The 18,434-nt window shown below is 44.8% G+C and overlaps 3 protein-coding genes across 4 annotated transcripts in view; all 3 read left to right on the top strand.

Moving 5' to 3' along the window:
* LOC306775129 (epithelial membrane protein 3-like) overlaps positions 1 to 8,108 on the top strand; it is a 15,952-nt gene extending 7,844 nt beyond the window's left edge. Inside the window, exons 2-6 of one of the 2 annotated variants that reach the window (XM_079265387.1) lie at positions 5,592 to 5,702; positions 5,843 to 5,945; positions 6,054 to 6,194; positions 6,449 to 7,753; positions 7,841 to 8,108. In XM_079265387.1, coding sequence (XP_079121513.1) covers positions 5,625 to 5,702; positions 5,843 to 5,945; positions 6,054 to 6,194; positions 6,449 to 6,624 — 498 coding nt within the window. In that variant the 5' untranslated portion in view covers positions 5,592 to 5,624 and the 3' untranslated portion in view covers positions 6,625 to 7,753; positions 7,841 to 8,108. Of the gene's footprint in view, positions 1 to 5,591; positions 5,703 to 5,842; positions 5,946 to 6,053; positions 6,195 to 6,448; positions 7,754 to 7,840 lie in introns of those variants that run through there. The other variant, XM_079265388.1, reaches the window with a different exon arrangement.
* A 541-nt stretch (positions 8,109 to 8,649) lies between these two features.
* Positions 8,650 to 11,802, top strand: LOC306775128 (protein FAM83A-like). The gene is made up of 6 exons (XM_079265386.1): positions 8,650 to 8,682; positions 9,168 to 9,314; positions 10,530 to 10,654; positions 10,745 to 11,179; positions 11,429 to 11,654; positions 11,738 to 11,802. The coding sequence occupies exons 3-5, from the start codon at positions 10,533 to 10,535 to the stop codon at positions 11,490 to 11,492; spliced, it is 621 nt and encodes a 206-aa protein (XP_079121512.1). The 5' UTR covers positions 8,650 to 8,682; positions 9,168 to 9,314; positions 10,530 to 10,532; the 3' UTR covers positions 11,493 to 11,654; positions 11,738 to 11,802.
* Positions 11,803 to 12,064: 262 nt separating this feature from the next.
* LOC306775662 (zinc finger protein 362-like) lies at positions 12,065 to 17,644 on the top strand (the record flags this gene model as incomplete). Its single annotated transcript, XM_079266121.1, has 8 exons — positions 12,065 to 12,074; positions 12,248 to 12,253; positions 13,182 to 13,307; positions 13,630 to 13,951; positions 15,227 to 15,451; positions 15,810 to 15,888; positions 16,007 to 16,165; positions 16,253 to 17,644. 8 exons carry the CDS (start codon positions 12,065 to 12,067, stop codon positions 16,370 to 16,372), a joined length of 1,047 nt encoding a protein of 348 aa, XP_079122247.1. The 3' UTR covers positions 16,373 to 17,644.
* Positions 17,645 to 18,434: the final 790 nt, after the last annotated feature.

The raw sequence follows: 18,434 nt of genomic DNA, 5'->3' as shown, positions 1-18,434 counted from the left end.
AATGAATGCTCGTACCTGTTTCTTTGTGCGGGGGCGGGGCCACTCCCGGATCGCCTCGACTTTCCCTACCTGGGGCTTGACGCAGCCGCGGCCGATGGTGTACCCCAGGTAGTCAGCTTCCCGGAGGCCGAGGCGACATTTCTTGGGGTTGGCTGTCAGCCCCGCCCCTCGCAGAGCTTTCAGGACTGCTTCCAGTCTTTGGAGGTGAGCCCCCCATTCCTCCCCGTGTACGACGATGTCGTCCAGATAGGCTGCCGCGTATTCTCGATGGGGACGAAGTACCTGGTCCATCAGTCTCTGGTACGTGGGGGGGGCTCCGTGGAGACCGAACGGCAGCCTCTTATAGTGGTACAGGCCCATGGGAGTAGTGAAGGCCGTTTTTTCCCTGTCTTCGGGGGCCACTGCCACTTGCCAGTAGCCTTTAGTCAAGTCGAGGGTGGTTATGTATCTGGCCCTCCCGATGCGCTCTATCATTTCGTCCACCCTGGGCATCGGGTAGGCATCAAATTTTGAGATGGCGTTGAGCTGTCTAAAATCATTGCAGAATCTGACTGAGCCATCTGGTTTCGGAACCAACACTATAGGGCTGCACCACTCGCTAGTCGAGGGTTCGATGATGTCTGCCTCCAGCATACTCTGTACCTCTCGCTCTATCGCCCCCCGGCGGGCTTCGGGGATGCGGTACGGCCTTAGTTTTACCTTCTTCCCGGGCTCGGTGATTATCCGGTGTTGCACCAGTGTGGTGTATCCGGGGTCCGGGGAGAACACGTCTCGGAACCGATCCACCATTTCCCGGACGTCCTGCTTCTGCCGGGGGGTCAACTCTTCTCCCACGGGTACCTCGACTGGCTCTGTTTTTCCTGGGGGTGTAGAGAGAGAGAAACAGAGCATGGCATCCCTACTCACCCATTTCTTGAGAAGGTTAACATGATAAATCTTCGTTGGGTGCCTTCGACCTGGTTGCCTGACTCGGTAGTTTACCGGCCCCAATCTTTCCATCACTTCATACGGTCCCCTCCATCGGGCTAAAAACTTACATTCCGCCGTGGGCACCAGGACCAACACCCGATCCCCTGGGTTAAACACTCGGGGTTGTGTTCCCCGGTTGTACACGCGGGCTTGGGCCGCCTGTGCCTCGGCCATGTGTTCTCGGACTATGGGCCAGAGTGAGGCCATCCTCACCCTCATCTCCTCGACGTGGTCCACCATGGTGCGGTAGGGGGAGGGTTGGTGTTCCCAGGCTTCCTTGGCCAGGTCGAGTAGTCCCCGGGGTCGGCGACCGTACAGGAGCTCGAAGGGTGAGAATCCTGTAGACGCCTGGGGCACCTCTCTGATGGAGAACATAAGGAATGGCAGCAGTTGGTCCCAATTCTTACCGTCCTGGTCCATGGTCTTTTTCAGCATTTTTTTTAGTGTCTGGTTGAATCTCTCTACTAGGCCGTCCGTTTGGGGGTGATACACCGACGTCCTCAGTTGTGTCACCTTCAGCATGCCACACAGGTCCTTCATGATCCTAGACATGAACGGGGTCCCTTGGTCGGTGAGAATCTCCTCCGGTATTCCGACCCTGGAAAACAACATCACCAGCTCCCTGGCTATGCCCTTGGTGGCCATAGAGCGTAGGGGGATGGCTTCGGGATACCGGGTGGCGTAATCAACCATAACCAGGATGTACCTGTGTCCCCTGTTGGTCTTGGGTAGTGGCCCCACTAGGTCCATCCCGATCCTGCTGAAGGGGACGGTGATGATCGGCAGGGGCACCAGCGGGTTTCTGTGATGGGGTTGTGGGGCCACTTGTTGACATTCGGGGCAGCTCCGGCAGTAATCTTCGACGGCCTTTTTTATTCCGGGCCAGTGGAACCTGGCCCTCACCCTTTCCAGGGTTTTCTCCACTCCTAGATGGGCACCTAGGAGATGGGAGTGGGCTAACTGTAGGACAGAGGGTATAAAAGGACGTGGCACCAGTAACAACCTGAGGGGGGCCCCGTCCCTCATTACTACCTGGTATAGGAGCCCGTTATATATGGAAAAATGGGTGGGAGGGAGGTCTCTTACCCCGTCCAGTGGTCGTCCGTCTACGGCGGCCACCTGCCGAAGGGCGTTGGCTAGGTTGGGGTCCTCCAACTGGGCCGTCCCAAACCTCCCTGTGAGGGGCCCGGGTAAGATGGGCTCCTCCGGGTCCTGGGGAAACAGCCCGGCCAGCTCCTCTTCGTCGAGGGAGGGGGTATCTGCTTCCTCGGGGATGGGCGGCGCCTCTCCTTCGGGCTCACTGGGGCTGGAGGGTCCGTCGTTCTCGATGGCTGTGGCATAGACGTCATCGGGGTTGGGTGGCCTCCACCAACGCCCGGGCCACGGCACTGGCGACTCCTTCCGATAGGGGATCGGTGGAGATCTCCTCCCCCAGCCCACAGATGGCTTTTTTTTTGTACTTTCGGGGAGGGGTCGTACCTGGTTTCACCACCAGGCTGCGCCAAAGCTCCTGGAACACGGGCAGGTCTCGGCCGACGAGCACCTCTACGGGGAGTCCTTCCACGACTCCTGCAGTGCCGATGTATCTACCCCTTGTCGTGTAGATCTCTAGGGCGGTGGTGGGGTATTCGCGGGTCTCCCCATGGATGCACGTGACCGCTCGGGTGCCTGTTAGGAGCGGGTACTGAGCATACGTGGGTCTCACCAATGTAATGGCGCTCCCGGAGTCCACCATCGCTGAGGCGTCGCGGCCGTTGACTTTGACAGGGGTGAGGGGCATGTGGTCCTCGTGAGTGGCCCAGCATCCGGTAATCAAGCCGCATGGGCGACTCCCCTCACTGGCCGTGGGCATGGGTGCGTCCTGGCGGTGAGGGCATTCCCAGGCGATGTGCCCGATCTCGCCGCAGTTGTAGCACCTCCTCTCTTCCTGTCCAAACGCCGGCCGACGTCGGGGAAAGCCTGGGGGGAAGGAGGGAGACACATATTTATTTTCCTCAGTTTTAATTTTTCCTTTGCGGGTGGGCCCCTCTAATGTCTGGTTTCTTCCCCCACGCACTAAAGCTTGTGCTGCTTGGTAACCCTCCATTATTTCCACCAGGTCCTCGATGTTGCGGGGGTTTCTCTGGCCTGCCAATTTTTTTGCCTCATACGGGAGTGATCTGATGTATTTGTCCATGACCACGCGATCGGTGGGCGACACCTCTGTTGGCTCTGCGTGTAGCCAGGCCGTCGTAATCCTTTTGATCTCATGCATCTGGGCTCGCGGAGAAAGTGAGGCGTCATATGACCATTCATGAAATCGCTGTGCCTTTAAGAACAGCGTGACCCCGCATCGCTGTAACGCTTCCGCTTTCAAAACCCGGAAGTCAACTTTTCCAGCGCGCTCTAAGTCCTGATACGTTACTTGCGTTTCATTGATCAAAAAGGGGGCTATTAACTCTGCCCAGTGCTCTTCGGGCCATTTTTCCCGGAGTGCCGTTGTCTGGAATATTTGAAAAAAAACTTCAACATCGTCAGCTGCCGTTTGTTTGAGCATGAAGCGCGCTGGATTGGCTTTCTCCACGGTATGTTGCTCCTGTTGGTTTTGTAACATGCCCTTGATTTCGCTTTGCATGGCATCCGCGCGTTCTGTTTGCAATTCCATATATTTCTCCATTTGTATTTGCTGTTGGTATTGTTGTTGCTGCTGGGATTGGAGGATTTGCATTTGTACTTGCATGGCTTGTTCGTGGCGCTTTTGGGTTTCTTGGTTGCTAGCGATTAGCCCCGCTAGCAGCTCTTGAAATGGCACCGGGGTGGCCATGCTTACTGGGTCGGTTGGTCTATCGGTCAGCGTTGCCAGAACCGGGTTGTGCCCACATTCTCCACCAAATTGTGACAGCCCCCGGGGTGGACAGGGGGTTTCACGACAACACTGACCAATAAACACAACCAGTCGGCAGATAAACGGTTCAAGTGAGGCTTTTACTGAAGGTAGAGAGTGGAAAGAGGTAGGATAGACACTCAAGCACACAATGTCCGCTTTCCAGAGGGAGGGTCGGTGTCCAAATCCACGGGTCGGTGCACAACGGGTATTCCTCAGACGGTCCAGGGCGCGGGCAGGAGCAGGGTAGTCGTACAGGCAGGGGTCGTGAGCCGGGCGGGTAGTCAGACGTTCCAGGGTGATCCAGGGGTAAGGCAGTCTTTTCCAAGGGGTTCGTTGATCAGGCTACTTCTGCTTCTTCTTCTACTCCTACTCTCTCTCGGTTTCCTGTTTCCTGGGCCCTTTTGTAGTCCCCTCCTCCTCCTCTGATAGGGTGTGGTCGCTCCCTCGTCTCTCCTCCTCAGGTGTTGCTTGTTGGGCTGATGGTGGTTTGGCGCTCTTTTCCATTCCCTGACATGGGGGCTCCGCCTCCATGTCATGCAATATCGTCCCTCTATCACTACCCCTCTGGGGTTGCCCCTCCGGCTGCCACAATATATATATATATATGTATATATATATATATATATATATATATGTGTATATATATATGTGTATATATATATGTGTATGTGTATATATATATGTGTATGTGTATATATATATATATATATATATATATGTATGTATGTATGTATGTATGTATGTATATATGTATATACATACAAAATAAAACTTATAAATCCTCTTAAAATACTGATACAAATGATTGTGTAATGTTTTATGTAGTAGGGCAGATAGCAGATTAATTGTGCAAATTATGAAACAAGCATGAAATTTGGTGGAGTTGTTCTCCAGAGGTATCTGGTCAAGCCTGCCTGATTGGCCATTCAAAAATCCAAGATGGCGGCTATTTCTCAAGATGGCCACCAATTGGGCCTCTCGAAAATTAGTTTTCTTCATAAAACTTTTTATTTCCCCGATTTGAATGATCTTGGTGTCTATTTGTAGGTAATAAAGGTATCAGGGCAAATAGAAAGCATTAACGCCGACATCTCGATCGCATATTTTGCCTGAGTAACGGTCGATAACGCTCGTCATTGAAACTTGAATTCACACGATGACGGTTTAACTGTAACATGAATAAAGAATGGTACCAAAACATCCTCCGAGAGCAACTTCTCGCCAACACTGCAAATATTGACTCTTTGCATAAACCATACCTGCAAACTTGTCACTTTTCGGTGAAATTCACTTTTTTGAAGGAAATAAGTTTGTAGACTATTCACATTGACCCTGAAGTGTAATGACAGTCATAGGATAGTCATCCTTCAGGTATAACATTTGTAATCATGGCGATTCATAAAAAGTACACAGCGATATGTCAGCCCGATTGTAGAAAGGGCTTCAGACTGCATGCTTGGTCACAAGGAGCTGATGTCCTGATGTATTGCTCAGAGACTGGACTGCCCCCCCCCCCCCTCCCCCCTCTCTGTCTGGCATGCTTGTGAGAGATTGTCAGATGTCGAGATGCTTGATGAAAGTGCTCAGAGTTTCCGTGAGGGGCGGACAGACAGAGAGAGTCCACTGTTTCAGGCCACTGCCTTCAGAAGTCTGCAGGCCATGTTAAACAACACAGACACGATAGTGTTTCTTTGACTGCAGAGCTGTTTGGTTCTATGTGGAACCACCAATATTAACACAATTTAATTGTATTCAGGAATCCAGATTGTTTCCTCATCTCCAAGCAGCCATGGTCTTCCTGCTCATATCCCTAACCATGATGCATCTGGTCACCTTGGCCATGCTCCTCATCGCCACCCTGGAGAAGGTAGAGACATGTAAACTTAGGGGTTAAGTCATGTTTTCTCTCTTTGTACAGTAGATGTCACTGTTAACACCTGTATGATGCTAATACATCCAGTAGCATATTGTCTGATGTTTTTGTGCTCTGTCATTTCTTTTCTGCAGTCCTGGTGGATATGGGATGATTTAGAAATCACAGACCTCTGGTATAACTGTTTCCATGATAATGCCACAAACACCTGGTTGTGTGCGGCAACCAATGAAAGTGGTAAATTTGAGAAATATTGGTCTATTTCTGCATGAATGCATACAGTCTTACTTGTGGTTTTGCTTGTGAGTCAGTGTCCAACACTCATTCTCTGACCTACTCTCTCAGACTGGCTGCAGTCTGTCCAGGCCCTCATGGTCCTCTCTGTGGTCTTCTCCTCCATCTCCTTCCTGGTTTTCCTCAGTCAGCTGTTCACCATGTCCAAAGGAGCTCTCTTCTACTTCACAGGCCTCTGTCAGGCTTTTGCAGGTGTGTGAAGTCTTATTCGTTAAACCACATAAAATGCTGTCAAATGAAAATGAAAAACAACAGCACAGAATGTTTTCACTCTTTAAGGGACATTTAAATCTGTTCATTTTGTGACAGTGACAATGTAATTGCACTTAGATTTGTATTTCATATTTACGTAGACAGCCGCAATAATATATTTACATATCATGAAAATGTATGACTGTGTGATGAGATAAGAGAATTTTAACCAAAACGTTTTTTTACTCTTGCAGGTTTCACAACCTTCGCTGCTTGCCTCATCTTCACCTTCCACAGAAAGGAGATTCTAAGTGAATCCAGAGATCTGAGCCAAGGACGCTTTGGTTATTGTTTCATCCTGGCGTGGCTGTGTGTGCCGCTCCTTCTGGTCAGTGGACTCCTTTACGTCCACCTGCGCAAGAAGCAGTGAGCTAAAACCATAAAGGATGGAAAACCTCTCAACAAGAGTGTGATGCTCTTCACTCACTTTCCAGTTATAGAAACTGCAGCTGAGCAAATGAGATGAGTGAGAAGGAAATACTTTTTTAAATGATACAATTCTCTATTATTTTTGACTTAATATCCACTCTACCGTGCAGCGTGGATTGTGGGAAATGACATAGTTGTCACTCAAGATCAAGAAAACTAAAACTCAGTCATGCTGTAAGATCCAAAGATCATATTAATGTTACATGAAGGATTTTGATAGAAATTAAAATAATGAATGCACAACTTGTGCTTCGTGTATGATTGTGATTTTTTGTTGTTGTTGTATTTTGTACCTGTATACACTGATTGTTGATGTAAAGTTTACTGAAGAGCACTCCTGTATCAAAAGGTATATCTGTGTAAGACCTGTTTTGTTTTGTAGCAAGTGCTTCCTGTGTAACACAGTGCAAGTGCAATCCTCTGATACTACATCATGGTTGCAAAATGGGTGTGCCCTCTTTGTCATTTGATCACTCGTCGTGTTGCGGCACTGATTGCGTACTTTATATTAAAGTATGCTCGCACCGTTTTCTACAGAATAGAGAGCAATGAGCTGATAACGAACTGGCTGGTCGGTACTTCTGGGCGTTTTCGTTTTTCACAACGGTATTTCCAAAGGGAAAAAAGAAAGAAACTACTGTGATTGCACCTCACAGTCAGATACTCTACCAGGTGTTACTCAACAAACCTACCTGTCAGGCTGGACGAGTCCAAAAGGTAAACTGTCAGGTAAATAACAGCCATTTAGATATGACAATTTATTCACTAAAGACTTTTAGCAAGGGTATGACCTGGAACCAGAATATCAAGTCTGATTTATTTGAACTCCTGCAGCTGTGAAGATCCGAGAGAGGCACGGTAGGATCGTATACGTTTGTGTCAGAAGCAGCGAACTGATCTGTCAGCTGCAAAGAATTTCTGTAAGCTGAGAACAATGTCGCCAAGAAGGAGTGGAAGGTTATTGAGTAGTGAGATGACATGCAGGGGAGGGAACACATGAAGAGCTACAGCTCCTGAGAGCTTTTGAGAAGCCTAATACTTGAGCCTGAGAGATGAGACATGCTGCTCCGGTGAGTTTTATGTTAAGTTGCTTTTTGTGTGTTGAAACAGATTTTTGTTTCGATCACTTCTATTTATCTATTTTCTTTCTTCTTGAGGTGGGAGACGGGACATAAAATGTGTTCAGGACTGAACTTGTGAACCCTGAACAGACTTTTTCGCCGAAACGATTGTCTGCAACATCAACAGCAGGATATCATATATGTTCTGGGCAGCTCTTGGAAATATTGTGACTTTTTACCAGAGGGATGAATGAAATCACTTTAACCAGAAAGAAGGGTGACATGAGCTGGTCTGTGTTAGTCTTGTCGTCAGACAACAGGAGTCAGTGGGCGGAACTTTGACAGGTATCACTTATTCCCAGAGACACACTAGGCTGCAGTCATGTCGAACTCCCAAGAGCAGAGCCTTGATGAGAATGCAGTGTTCCTGCCGGTCAACGAGTCCTCCCCGGAGTTCATCCACTGTGAGAAGCAGCGTCAAGCAGTGGAGAGACTCCTAAATTCAGGACCAGAGGCCTTCTACAGCTCCATCGGCACAGAGCGCTCCGGCTGCTTCTTGTCTTCTGAGGAGGTCAGCCAGATAACCAGCTGGGCTCAGGACTACCGCTTTAAAACGCCACAGGTGCAAAGTCAGGAGAATGGAGGGGAAGGCAGCTCAGAGATGGAGGACGCCTGTTCTACCTACTTCCCTTCCCACTCAGACACACCAGCCCCGGACCTGGACCTGGGCTGGCCTGAAAAAGGCCCCTGGGTGCCAAAGGGAAGCGTTACAGTCCACACCAGCCCCCCTGCTGACGGAGCACCTCCAGTCAGACAGATCATCAGATGGCACTTGCAAAAGGCTCGCCAAGTATGCAAACATTTTTTTAATGGATGAACACAACACATTTCTTGATAAGGGTGGAGGTGAAGCACATCCGTACTAACCGGAGGAACTGGTAATTTACTTATCAAAGTTTTTTGACACTTAATATTTTCACATCACCACATTTCAGAGAGAAATGTTGTAGTCTTTTGCTCCACGATGTTTATTTGGCGAGTTTAAGATTTGACTTGAAAATCATAAATAAACTGAAAAATATAAAGCACTGCTTCAGCTCAAACTCTCAATAGTATATCGAGTATTCAGACATGAAGCAATCTACACCAGCTACACAATTAAAATTCAGCTTAAAGGTTAAAATACATCGATAAAAGATAACCACCTGACACAATCTGCTTTTACTTAACTCCATTTTTGCTGGTAATAGTCTACCTGTTCAGTTTTACTTCTGTAAAAACCTCATCACTTCTTCCATTGCTACACCAAGGTAAGCACACAACTATTTTCCTCTGAGAAAAACAAGACGATTTCCTCTTTGTGTAAGCCACGTTCTGAATAATCCTGCCAACTACAGGCTGTGACATTTTGTGTACTACACAGGTTATCGCCATAGTGACAGACAGATTGACAGATGGTGCAATAATTGGCGATTTACACGATGCTGCTTCACGGGGGGTGTCTGTCTACATTATCCTGAACCAAAGGTCCATTCAGGAGAACTTCACGCTCAACAGGTTCAGGCATCCGGTGAGTCACCTCCTACAAATCAACACACACCTACATAGCAACCGTCTGCTGTGTTTGTTTGACATGGCAATGAATAAACCACAGACTTTGTTTAGCCAAAACCAAATACCACCAATTTAGAAGAACAACACATGGTGTAGTGGGATTCTTTCTAACAAGATTACATCTCGATATAGGCGTCAGAGTTATTAAAAGCTTTCTACACTGCATATGTACTCTTGAGCGGTATCTCAAAGGTGTCCTTTACTTTGGTATGCTTATCTTAGGAATGTAACATGTGCTTTTAACACCTTGTAGTTCAATAGGTTGCACAGCATTCATGAAATGTTGTACCTGATGTTGTGATGAGTGAATGACCGACGACTGAACAGAAATTAAAACGCTCCGTCTATATAGTATATATATTGCTTCAGGGATGACATATTTTTGCAGGCCAACCGCGGAAGTTAGCATCGCACTGGTTACCTCGACAAAACACCAATCTGATTTTTCCATTTGATTTTGTATTATTGCAGAAAATAAAAATGAAATAAATTCAGTAGAAAACACGTTCATGATACTTTATCTTCACTACACTTTTAGGATTTTCTAAGCGTGAATGCAGTCACCAGAAGTAAAAACAGCTGTAAACAAACTACACCAGGGTATCTGCTGACATATTTTACATCGTAGAAACCCTTTAATTGCAATATCTCAACATCTACAAGATAAATTGGAACAGAATTTGGTCCAGACATTCATAATTCCTCCACGATGTATGCTACGTTTTCCTCCAGCATGAAGTTGACATTTGTCAGGTCAAATACTTTGGTTTATGACTAAATACCTGCAAAACGAATGGCATTCCCATCAGCCACATATGTACTACAACTGTTAAGTCCAAATGTTAGCATGCTAATGTTAACATTGTTAGCATTAATAATAATTTACCAAATGTTAGCATGCTAACAGCCTAAAATAAGATGGTGAACATGGTCAAATGTATACCTTCAAACACAAAATGATATCAGCATGTTTGCACTGTCACTGTAAGCATGTTAGCATGCTGATGTCAGCATTTAGCCTAATGCTCCTATGGCTGCAGAATCCTGTATAAATACAAACCTTGTGTATGACACAAGACATTACATGCCGGTTCATCACATTCCGTCATGGATAAACACCAAGTTTCAGTATTTCAGTCTCGAGTTTCAACCTAAGTTTGTGATTTTACAGAACATGCGGGTCCGTGTTCTTGGAGGGAAAACCTTCTGTTCAAGGACGGGAAGAACGGTGGTCGGGGAAATGAAAGAAAAGTACCTTCTGGTGGATTTAGAGACAGTTATTCATGGCAGCTACAGGTGAACAGTTTTTTATTTGACCTCATTTCTCTTATATGTATCACACACACACTTGAGAGTGTTGTAACACGCTGTCTTTGCACTCTGCAGCCTCACATGGACAGACGCCCACCTGCACCGGCAGCTGGTCACTGTTCTAAGCGGGCCAGCTGTTAAATCCTTCGATAGGGAGTTCAGGGTCCTTTTTGCGGCTTCGCTTCCCTTCCCAGACACATGGAGGGTTGCAGATACTCGGGTAGATATGCCTCATCAGCTAAAAGACAGCTCAGATCTTGGGTTTAAAGGACTTCACCATTTGGAGCCTGAGATTACCAACCCTCCATCCCCACCTGCCGATTATCTCCTGGACTGGGAAGCCATGGGGGTTATCCAGAGAAACAGCTGCTTCCCAGACAGTCCTCTTGATCAGCATGAGGAAATCATGGCCAAGGAAATACCAGTCCAGAGCAAAATGCTGTTCATGAAAAACACACCCATTGTGGAGGGTTTCACTAACAATAGAAACCAGTATGTTGAAAAGAAAAGGTACTTGGATCTTGCACCTTCAACCAATCTAAGTTGTCTTTTTACCAATCATACAGTATACATATGTAAAACTTACTTTGACATTTACACAAATACATACTATAATTTACCTTTTACTGAAACTTGCACCAAAATATTGAAGCATGTTTACTGTTTGTTATCATTCTTTGAGTAATTTCCCCCGTGTATCACAGCATAGTTGTGATATTTTGTGCTTCATGTTTATTTCTCTCTTTTTGTGTGTTACAGGGTAGATGAAAACACCTCTCCAGTGACAAACAATGTGCCAGATAAATCAACAACTCTCAAGTAAGTCTTGTTACAGCCAATTCTGTCATTATACTGATTACGAGTATTGGCTCAAGTCTTTATCTGCTAACTTTAAATGCAGGTATTTTCCCAGGGATCTTGATCATTTTCATAGCAACATGCAGCCTTGGCCAACAGACACGACAGCTCAAGAAAGAATGAAAAGGTAACACCCAAAACATAAAGGAAACACACTGAATAAATGATTGATATATCATATCTAAAGGAAAACGTTTTTTTCTCCTGCAGGGTGCAACACATAAAAAATGAAGCCATTTACAGGCAACTCTCCATTGAGAAGAGCACCAATGTAGATGACCAAAAAACAACAAGACTTGATGATGATAGACTTCATAGAGCTACAGAACCAACGCACAAAATAACCATACGGTCAAGGACGGAGGCCGTTTTGGAAGGAGAGAGCAGCGTAAAAGAAATTAGCTCCGAAGTGGCGAACACACCATCTTCGAGAGTAAGAAACTCTCTTTTCTGTCAAAACACTTTCGTTAAACTTGTGAAAAAAAATTGAGAAACTGAAATGCATTTCTCTCCTCACAGAAGCCTATAATCCTGAGGATGCCGCAGGGTGAGAGCGTCAGCTCTCTGAGTGACCTCATGAAGAAGATTCCGCCTCGGCAGAGCACTTCAGGACTGCTCGGGAAAGGATCAAAGGCCGCTGTATCAGAACTGAAACAGTCCATGGTGGAGCTGAGCGTACACAACCCAGATGATGCCGGAGTTCCGGTGCCAAAGTTTAAGGCCAGTGTAAGTGTGTGGATACGTTGTGGTCTTCTGTCATTGTTTTTCTTTTTCTTACAAAAAGACATTAATATCTCAGAGATGTTACTCTTTCAGTCACCCCCAGGGGTGCGCGCACCCCACTTTGGGAATCCCTGCCTTAAGGTATTCAAAACCTTGCCTCAGTAAAAGTGTGTAGGTATTATCAGCAGAATGTACTTAAGGTATCAAAAGTAAAAGTACTCATTGTGCCGTAAAATTATATATGACTACTATATATGTTTTTGTTTTCATTGGTATTACTGCTGCATTAAAGACAATGTTGTATTTTACTGCTTTAGATGTTTTAATTCCTTTATTTACAGTCGGGTAGTTTAATCTACAGCAATGCATCATATTCTATCAGATCATATTTGTGTGGCGTCGCTGTGAGAAGAACCACGTATCTCTTAAAGATTAAGCTTTCATAAACTCAGATCAACAGCCCTGTTTTTAGCTTTGTGACGGCGCCTTTTCCAGCTGATCCCAGAGGGCTTTGAAATCGTTTATTTCGCTCAAGAAGTAGAACAATTGTCTCAGCACATTAAGGTACACTTTATCCTTCAGTTTATCACACACATTCAAATTCAAAATCACAAAAGCGAGTGTGAAAATGTTCAACTAAAGTTGTCAGATAAAGTAAAAACACCACATTTGCAACAACAATATTTGCCTCTGAGATGTTGTGGAGTACTCATCATGCACTGCACGAAAGCCATCACTTGATGTTTGTTCATTTGTGAAAGGTTGTGAAAGGTTGTTGTCGTGCTGCTTTAATGTTGTTGTTGTAGAGTGAATGTACTGTCTTGTGATTGTAAATTAGCTTATAACTAACTCTGATACAACTATGAAACGGCACTGTCACTGTCACATTCATGCATTTTGTAAATGCATTTTTCTTTTTCTTTTTTACCAGGTCGTATTCTGGGAGATGTAAACTTGAATCTGGACGATAAGGCAGCTATAAAAGCCAGAGGATTATGGGAAGACTGGCACCTGCGTCAACTTATAGACTATCCCTCCAGGACGAACCACGTCTCAGGTAGCCACAGTTTGTCCGCTTATTAAAAACAAGGAAGCAAAGAATGCTGTCCTGCTCAGGTCTGTGATTTGTGGGGTTAATTCATCATTAGCTCTAGAAATAATGTTGGGAAATGTTGACTTCTCTGTGCTGTACGTATATGTAGCAGGTAGACTAAGACTAAATGACTTTAACCTAAAGTTGCTACACAGGAGAGTGATATTACTCGAGCCTTACTAACCATCCTACAATACGTCCATTTGATATCTCTGTTAGTGAGCAGCTTTTTGTCCATGTTGCTCCAGTTTGCATGGCTGACTCTCCTCGCCTTTGCATTCAACAGGTGTGGCGCTGGCATCCAGAACAGGCAACCTGAACACTTCAGAGATCATCAGCCCCACTACACCCACCTTGAGCAACCACAACCGGCTCGGTGGAGCCCCCACACCTCACCTCATCTCAGGTTTGGCCTGCTGCCACGGCATGGAGCACGGGAAAAACAACGGGGGCCTCGTGGGACTCCTCGGCCCTCCTCCAAAGGAGGAACGAGGGCGTAAGAGGATCAAAGCAGAGAATGGGTCGTCTCTTTTGGTGGTCCCCTACCCAATCCTGGCCTCAGGCAACGAATGTGTCACCATCACGACCAAACCAGGAAAAACCTACAGGTAAGAAAGGACTTATTCTAAAGATAGAGCAGAGATAACCGAGGTGCAGTGCATCTGCCTCATGGCTCACTGTTGTTTTCAGATAATTAGCAGTCCAGTAGACACAGCAGGTTTCAAATCTCCCTTTACTCATAAAACAGGAGGAAATATAGTGATTGTTGATTATTTCTATGATATAGAGAAAAAGGAATACAATTTAAACTGAATGTCCACCAGATTGGAGAATTTTCTTGGCTCACCAACAGCAGCCCCAGAACTGGTAACATAAAACAAGTAGGGTAACAGAACACAGTACACTAGTGAACAGGATTAAGACCATTCCTAAAAGAAAACATAGAATATTAACACACAAAATAAAATGCTGTGGGAAAAAATATCTGATTTCCAAAGGCACCCTATCATGCCTCCCTCAGGTCTCAACTGAGGAAATAGAGGATGAGAACTGTCAGCATGTTCATGGCCTTCTCTTGTCCTCTCAGTTTACATGTCACTCAGCATCAACTGGGGGTTGGTGTTTACCAATCACAGACTCTGGTGAGGGAAGAAGTATTCTTTACTTGGGTACAAGTAGAAATGCAAGAAAACGAATAAAATGTAAAAGTTTTGATTTCCAAATGTTACTTAAAGCGGCTGTAATCAATATTACAGCCGCCACAACTTTGCGGTTTCGTTCACTATTTTCACTTCCAGTCATAGCAGGCAAACAAGCCGTAAAAACCCCACTGTACGGTAGACTGTACACACAGCCGACCACCTGATTAGCACCGAACAGCAGACAGACTCGGTTAGCAACTAAACACAGTGGAGCATTTAGCAGCTTAAGAGACAGATAGTTCCCTATGAAAGAGCTGAAAGAGACCAAAAACCGAGCGAAAAGATGTTGGACTTACATTCGCCAGTCGGACACAAACAGTCCCCAAATGAATGCTAATGTTGCTCTGTATCTGTTGGATGTGTAAATAAGCAACCGTTTGCCATATCAACTTCAACGGGGATGATATGTCAGTGTGATGTCTTACAGCTTGTTTCTGCTGTAATCTGTCATTGCAGGTTTAAGTAAAGAGAAATGCATTAGCATGAAAAGTAAAAGTACTCTCCGTGCAATACAGTACATTATAATACAGTATTATGCAGTACATTAATATGAGCCGATCATGTGTTTTGTACATAAAATGTTAAGCTGCAGTGTAACTAGTATCTATAGATGTATGCTTGAGTGTCTGTGCGTGTCCTTTACATGTGTTCTCTATCTGTGTCGCTGTGTCCTCCATACAGGTGTAAAATGTGTCCGCTGACCTTCTTCTCCAAGTCCGACATGCAGATCCACTCCAAAACGCACACGGAGGCAAAGGCTCACAAGTGTCCTCACTGCACTAAGTCCTTTGCGAATGCATCGTACCTGGCCCAGCACCTGCGCATACACCTGGGCATTAAGCCTTACCGCTGCTCCTACTGCGAGAAATGTTTTCGCCAACTCTCCCATCTGCAGCAACACACCAGGTCTGCTCTCATCACAGCACGTCCGTTACGTTTTCTTTTTGTCATGTTATTGCTTTCATGAGCATGAATGTATTCTGTTGTGTAGCATCAATCCTGCTAAATAACATATATATATATACATATATATATATATGTATATATATATTGCAAACTTGTCCTTTGAAGTAAAAAAGAAAAGATAACAGTCGAGATCTCAGAAATGATTGCGTCACGCATTTCTACCAGACGTGAGAAAATGTAATCTGGAAGTTGATGTCTTGTCAGTTAGGGAGGAGCACGCAGTGTAGAAGAGCTGTAGAGGTGCCGTTGTTTACTCTGTGATGGAAATCTAATGTTTACATCATTTTGCCGATTTCAGAATCCACACAGGCGATCGGCCATACAAATGCCTCCACCCAGGATGTGAAAAAGCATTTACTCAGCTATCTAATCTGCAGGTAAACATTAACTCTTTTCCTAGGCCACCTATTTAACCGGCCCCGTTGCCCACAGCTTAAACTGTGCGGCAAGGTGAAGGTGGCTCATTCTCACCATGTTTTTCCTCCCCTGCTGAAGTCTCACCAGAGGCAGCACAACAAAGACAAGCCCTTCAAATGTTCCAACTGCTACCGTGCCTATTCAGACTCTTCCTCGCTGCAGATCCACATGTCTGCACACGCCATTAAAAATGCCAAGGCCTACTGCTGCAGCATGTGCGGCAGGGCGTACACGTCGGTGAGTTGGAAATCCAAGTCATGTTTTTAAATCTGACCGCAGCGGCGATGTCAAAAAAGTGTTGTCTTTGTTTTTGTTTTGTTCCAGGAGACATACCTTATAAAGCACATGTCCAAACACACTATGGTGGAACACGTGGTGTCCCATCACTCCCCCCAGCACAGGACAGAGTCTCCCGCCATCCCTATACGGATCTCCCTCATCTGAGCTCCTCACCCGTCTCTTGCCCTCCCATCAGAGACGATTCCTGTGATATCTGCGCTCCTCTTATGAACTTTGAAAAACAAAATGTGCCAGATTGTACAAGTATCTTGTGAAGAGGTGCTCTGTTCATGAGTGTATCCTCCTTTCCTTTCTTGCTGACCAGATAGTATTATCGGGGACATCCAAAGATGACTTCTCAGCACTTTCAGGCCAGGAAATTACAGGCCTAAAAATGTCGTTTTCTATGTGACTACACAGGGGGGGGGGGGGGGGGAGAGTATTGCTCCAGGCAGCTACGGTACATGGAAAATCTTTTTCAACTTTTTGTGTAATAACAAGATAACATTGTCTTTTTTTATATGGTCCATTACTTTCTTTATTCAAGTATTTGCAAAGAAAAATATATTTGCATCAGAAAGAGTCTTCCATTAGCTGAGTGAGCATAAAGGAGAATGCTTATATAATGCGTATTCATGTATATCTTGCCACTTGTTATGTCAGTGTTTGCAATGTTTCACCAATCACACGGCCATCACATTTTCATGACAGTATTTTTTACCCTGGCGCCGACACAGTCATGACACGTGACTGATAATTAGACGAATCAATATATTTTCTTTTAGTTTGTGTTCAAATGTTCTGAAAATAGACTCACGGCAGTCCTCAGGTTTCTTCTGTTCACGTTGAATCAGTGCTGACGGTCTCCTCAAATACTGTTGAATAAGAAGGAACAAAGGAATCACACAAACCAAGCGGAAAAAACTGAATTGAAACTTTAATTGATGAGGTGAATGTGAGCGCTTCTGCTCAGTCAATCAAAAATGTGTTATTAACAGTAAAAAAAACAAAAAATATGATAATTTAAATGTATTTATCGTGCCAGATTCACCACGATATGAAAGATTACTGTGTTAATATTAAATTGAATCATGCACTCAGTGCTTTGTTTTGCCCACTTTGGGCGAGCAAATGAATAAATGCAGTGGCAAGACTGAAATGTTACACCACACAGACAGATGTGTTGCTTTCCCGGAAAACATTAATAATGAGGTCCATCTTTTTGGTTTCCAGCCATAATGTGCAACTGAAGCATCACACTTCTTTGCCATTGTTTTATGGAGGAAAATGTTGACATTTTATATGCATTTACGCCTTAATTTGTTACAACTCTACGCTGTTGTTTTATCACTTTACATTTGCTTTTATTTCATAGCATGATATATACTGTAAATAAACTGTATTAACTGTCAAGCTGTTTTTATAATAAATAACTATAATTACAAGTAATGGTGAAAGGATTGATGTGTTCTTTGATTGTAAAGTGATTGAACTGCAAAACAAGTTAAACGGTATAACAAGATAAAGGATGCTCTTTCATGTCTTCTTAATGCTGATTAATTGTATCTGACCCTTTCTAGAGTGCCACAGGTGTTGGGTTACTCTGTTCACTCCACACTAAAGTGCTAAGTTACACATACTCTACCACTGACTCTGACGAGTACAATGTTTCAGTTGGCGGTTGTCAGTGAAAGAGGATGGAAGTATCTGTCTGAGGCGATAACTTGTGATAAACAAAACTGTACTTCACGTGAAGCCACATGTGAGAGATAAACGTATTCTGGTGCACATTCAGTTGAGGAAGTAACAAACGGCAACTACTACAACGTCCACAGACGTTATCTTGTTAGTTGTGGAGCCTCTTAAGTGTCATTATGGAATAAAAGGTGACTTGAAAAAGTTACACAAAGCAGAACTCTGCGTTTTGAAATCAAACATGTATATCATTTAGTTGAACACAGTGGAGCATTTAGCAGTTACAGAGACACATTTTTCTCAGGAGTTGGTAGAGAACGAGGTAAAAGCGAGAGAATATTAAACACTGAATACTCTCCGTGAATGTATTGGTACATTTACTCAAGAACTGTGATTCATTTCAAGTTAAAGATACGTACACTGTACTGGAGTATTTTGAGTTGTACCAAAAAAGATATTTCCCCTTTTAACTTCTCAACTCTTTGAAGCTCCAATTTTTCCCAAAAAACAATGATTAGAGAAAAGTCTAAGA

Source organism: Melanostigma gelatinosum (assembly GCF_949748355.1).
Source record: "Melanostigma gelatinosum genome assembly, chromosome: 3".
Classification (NCBI taxonomy): Eukaryota; Metazoa; Chordata; class Actinopteri; order Perciformes; family Zoarcidae; genus Melanostigma; species Melanostigma gelatinosum.
The sequence above is the reverse complement of the archived record's forward strand: the minus strand, read 5'-3'. Positions and strand labels throughout refer to the sequence as shown.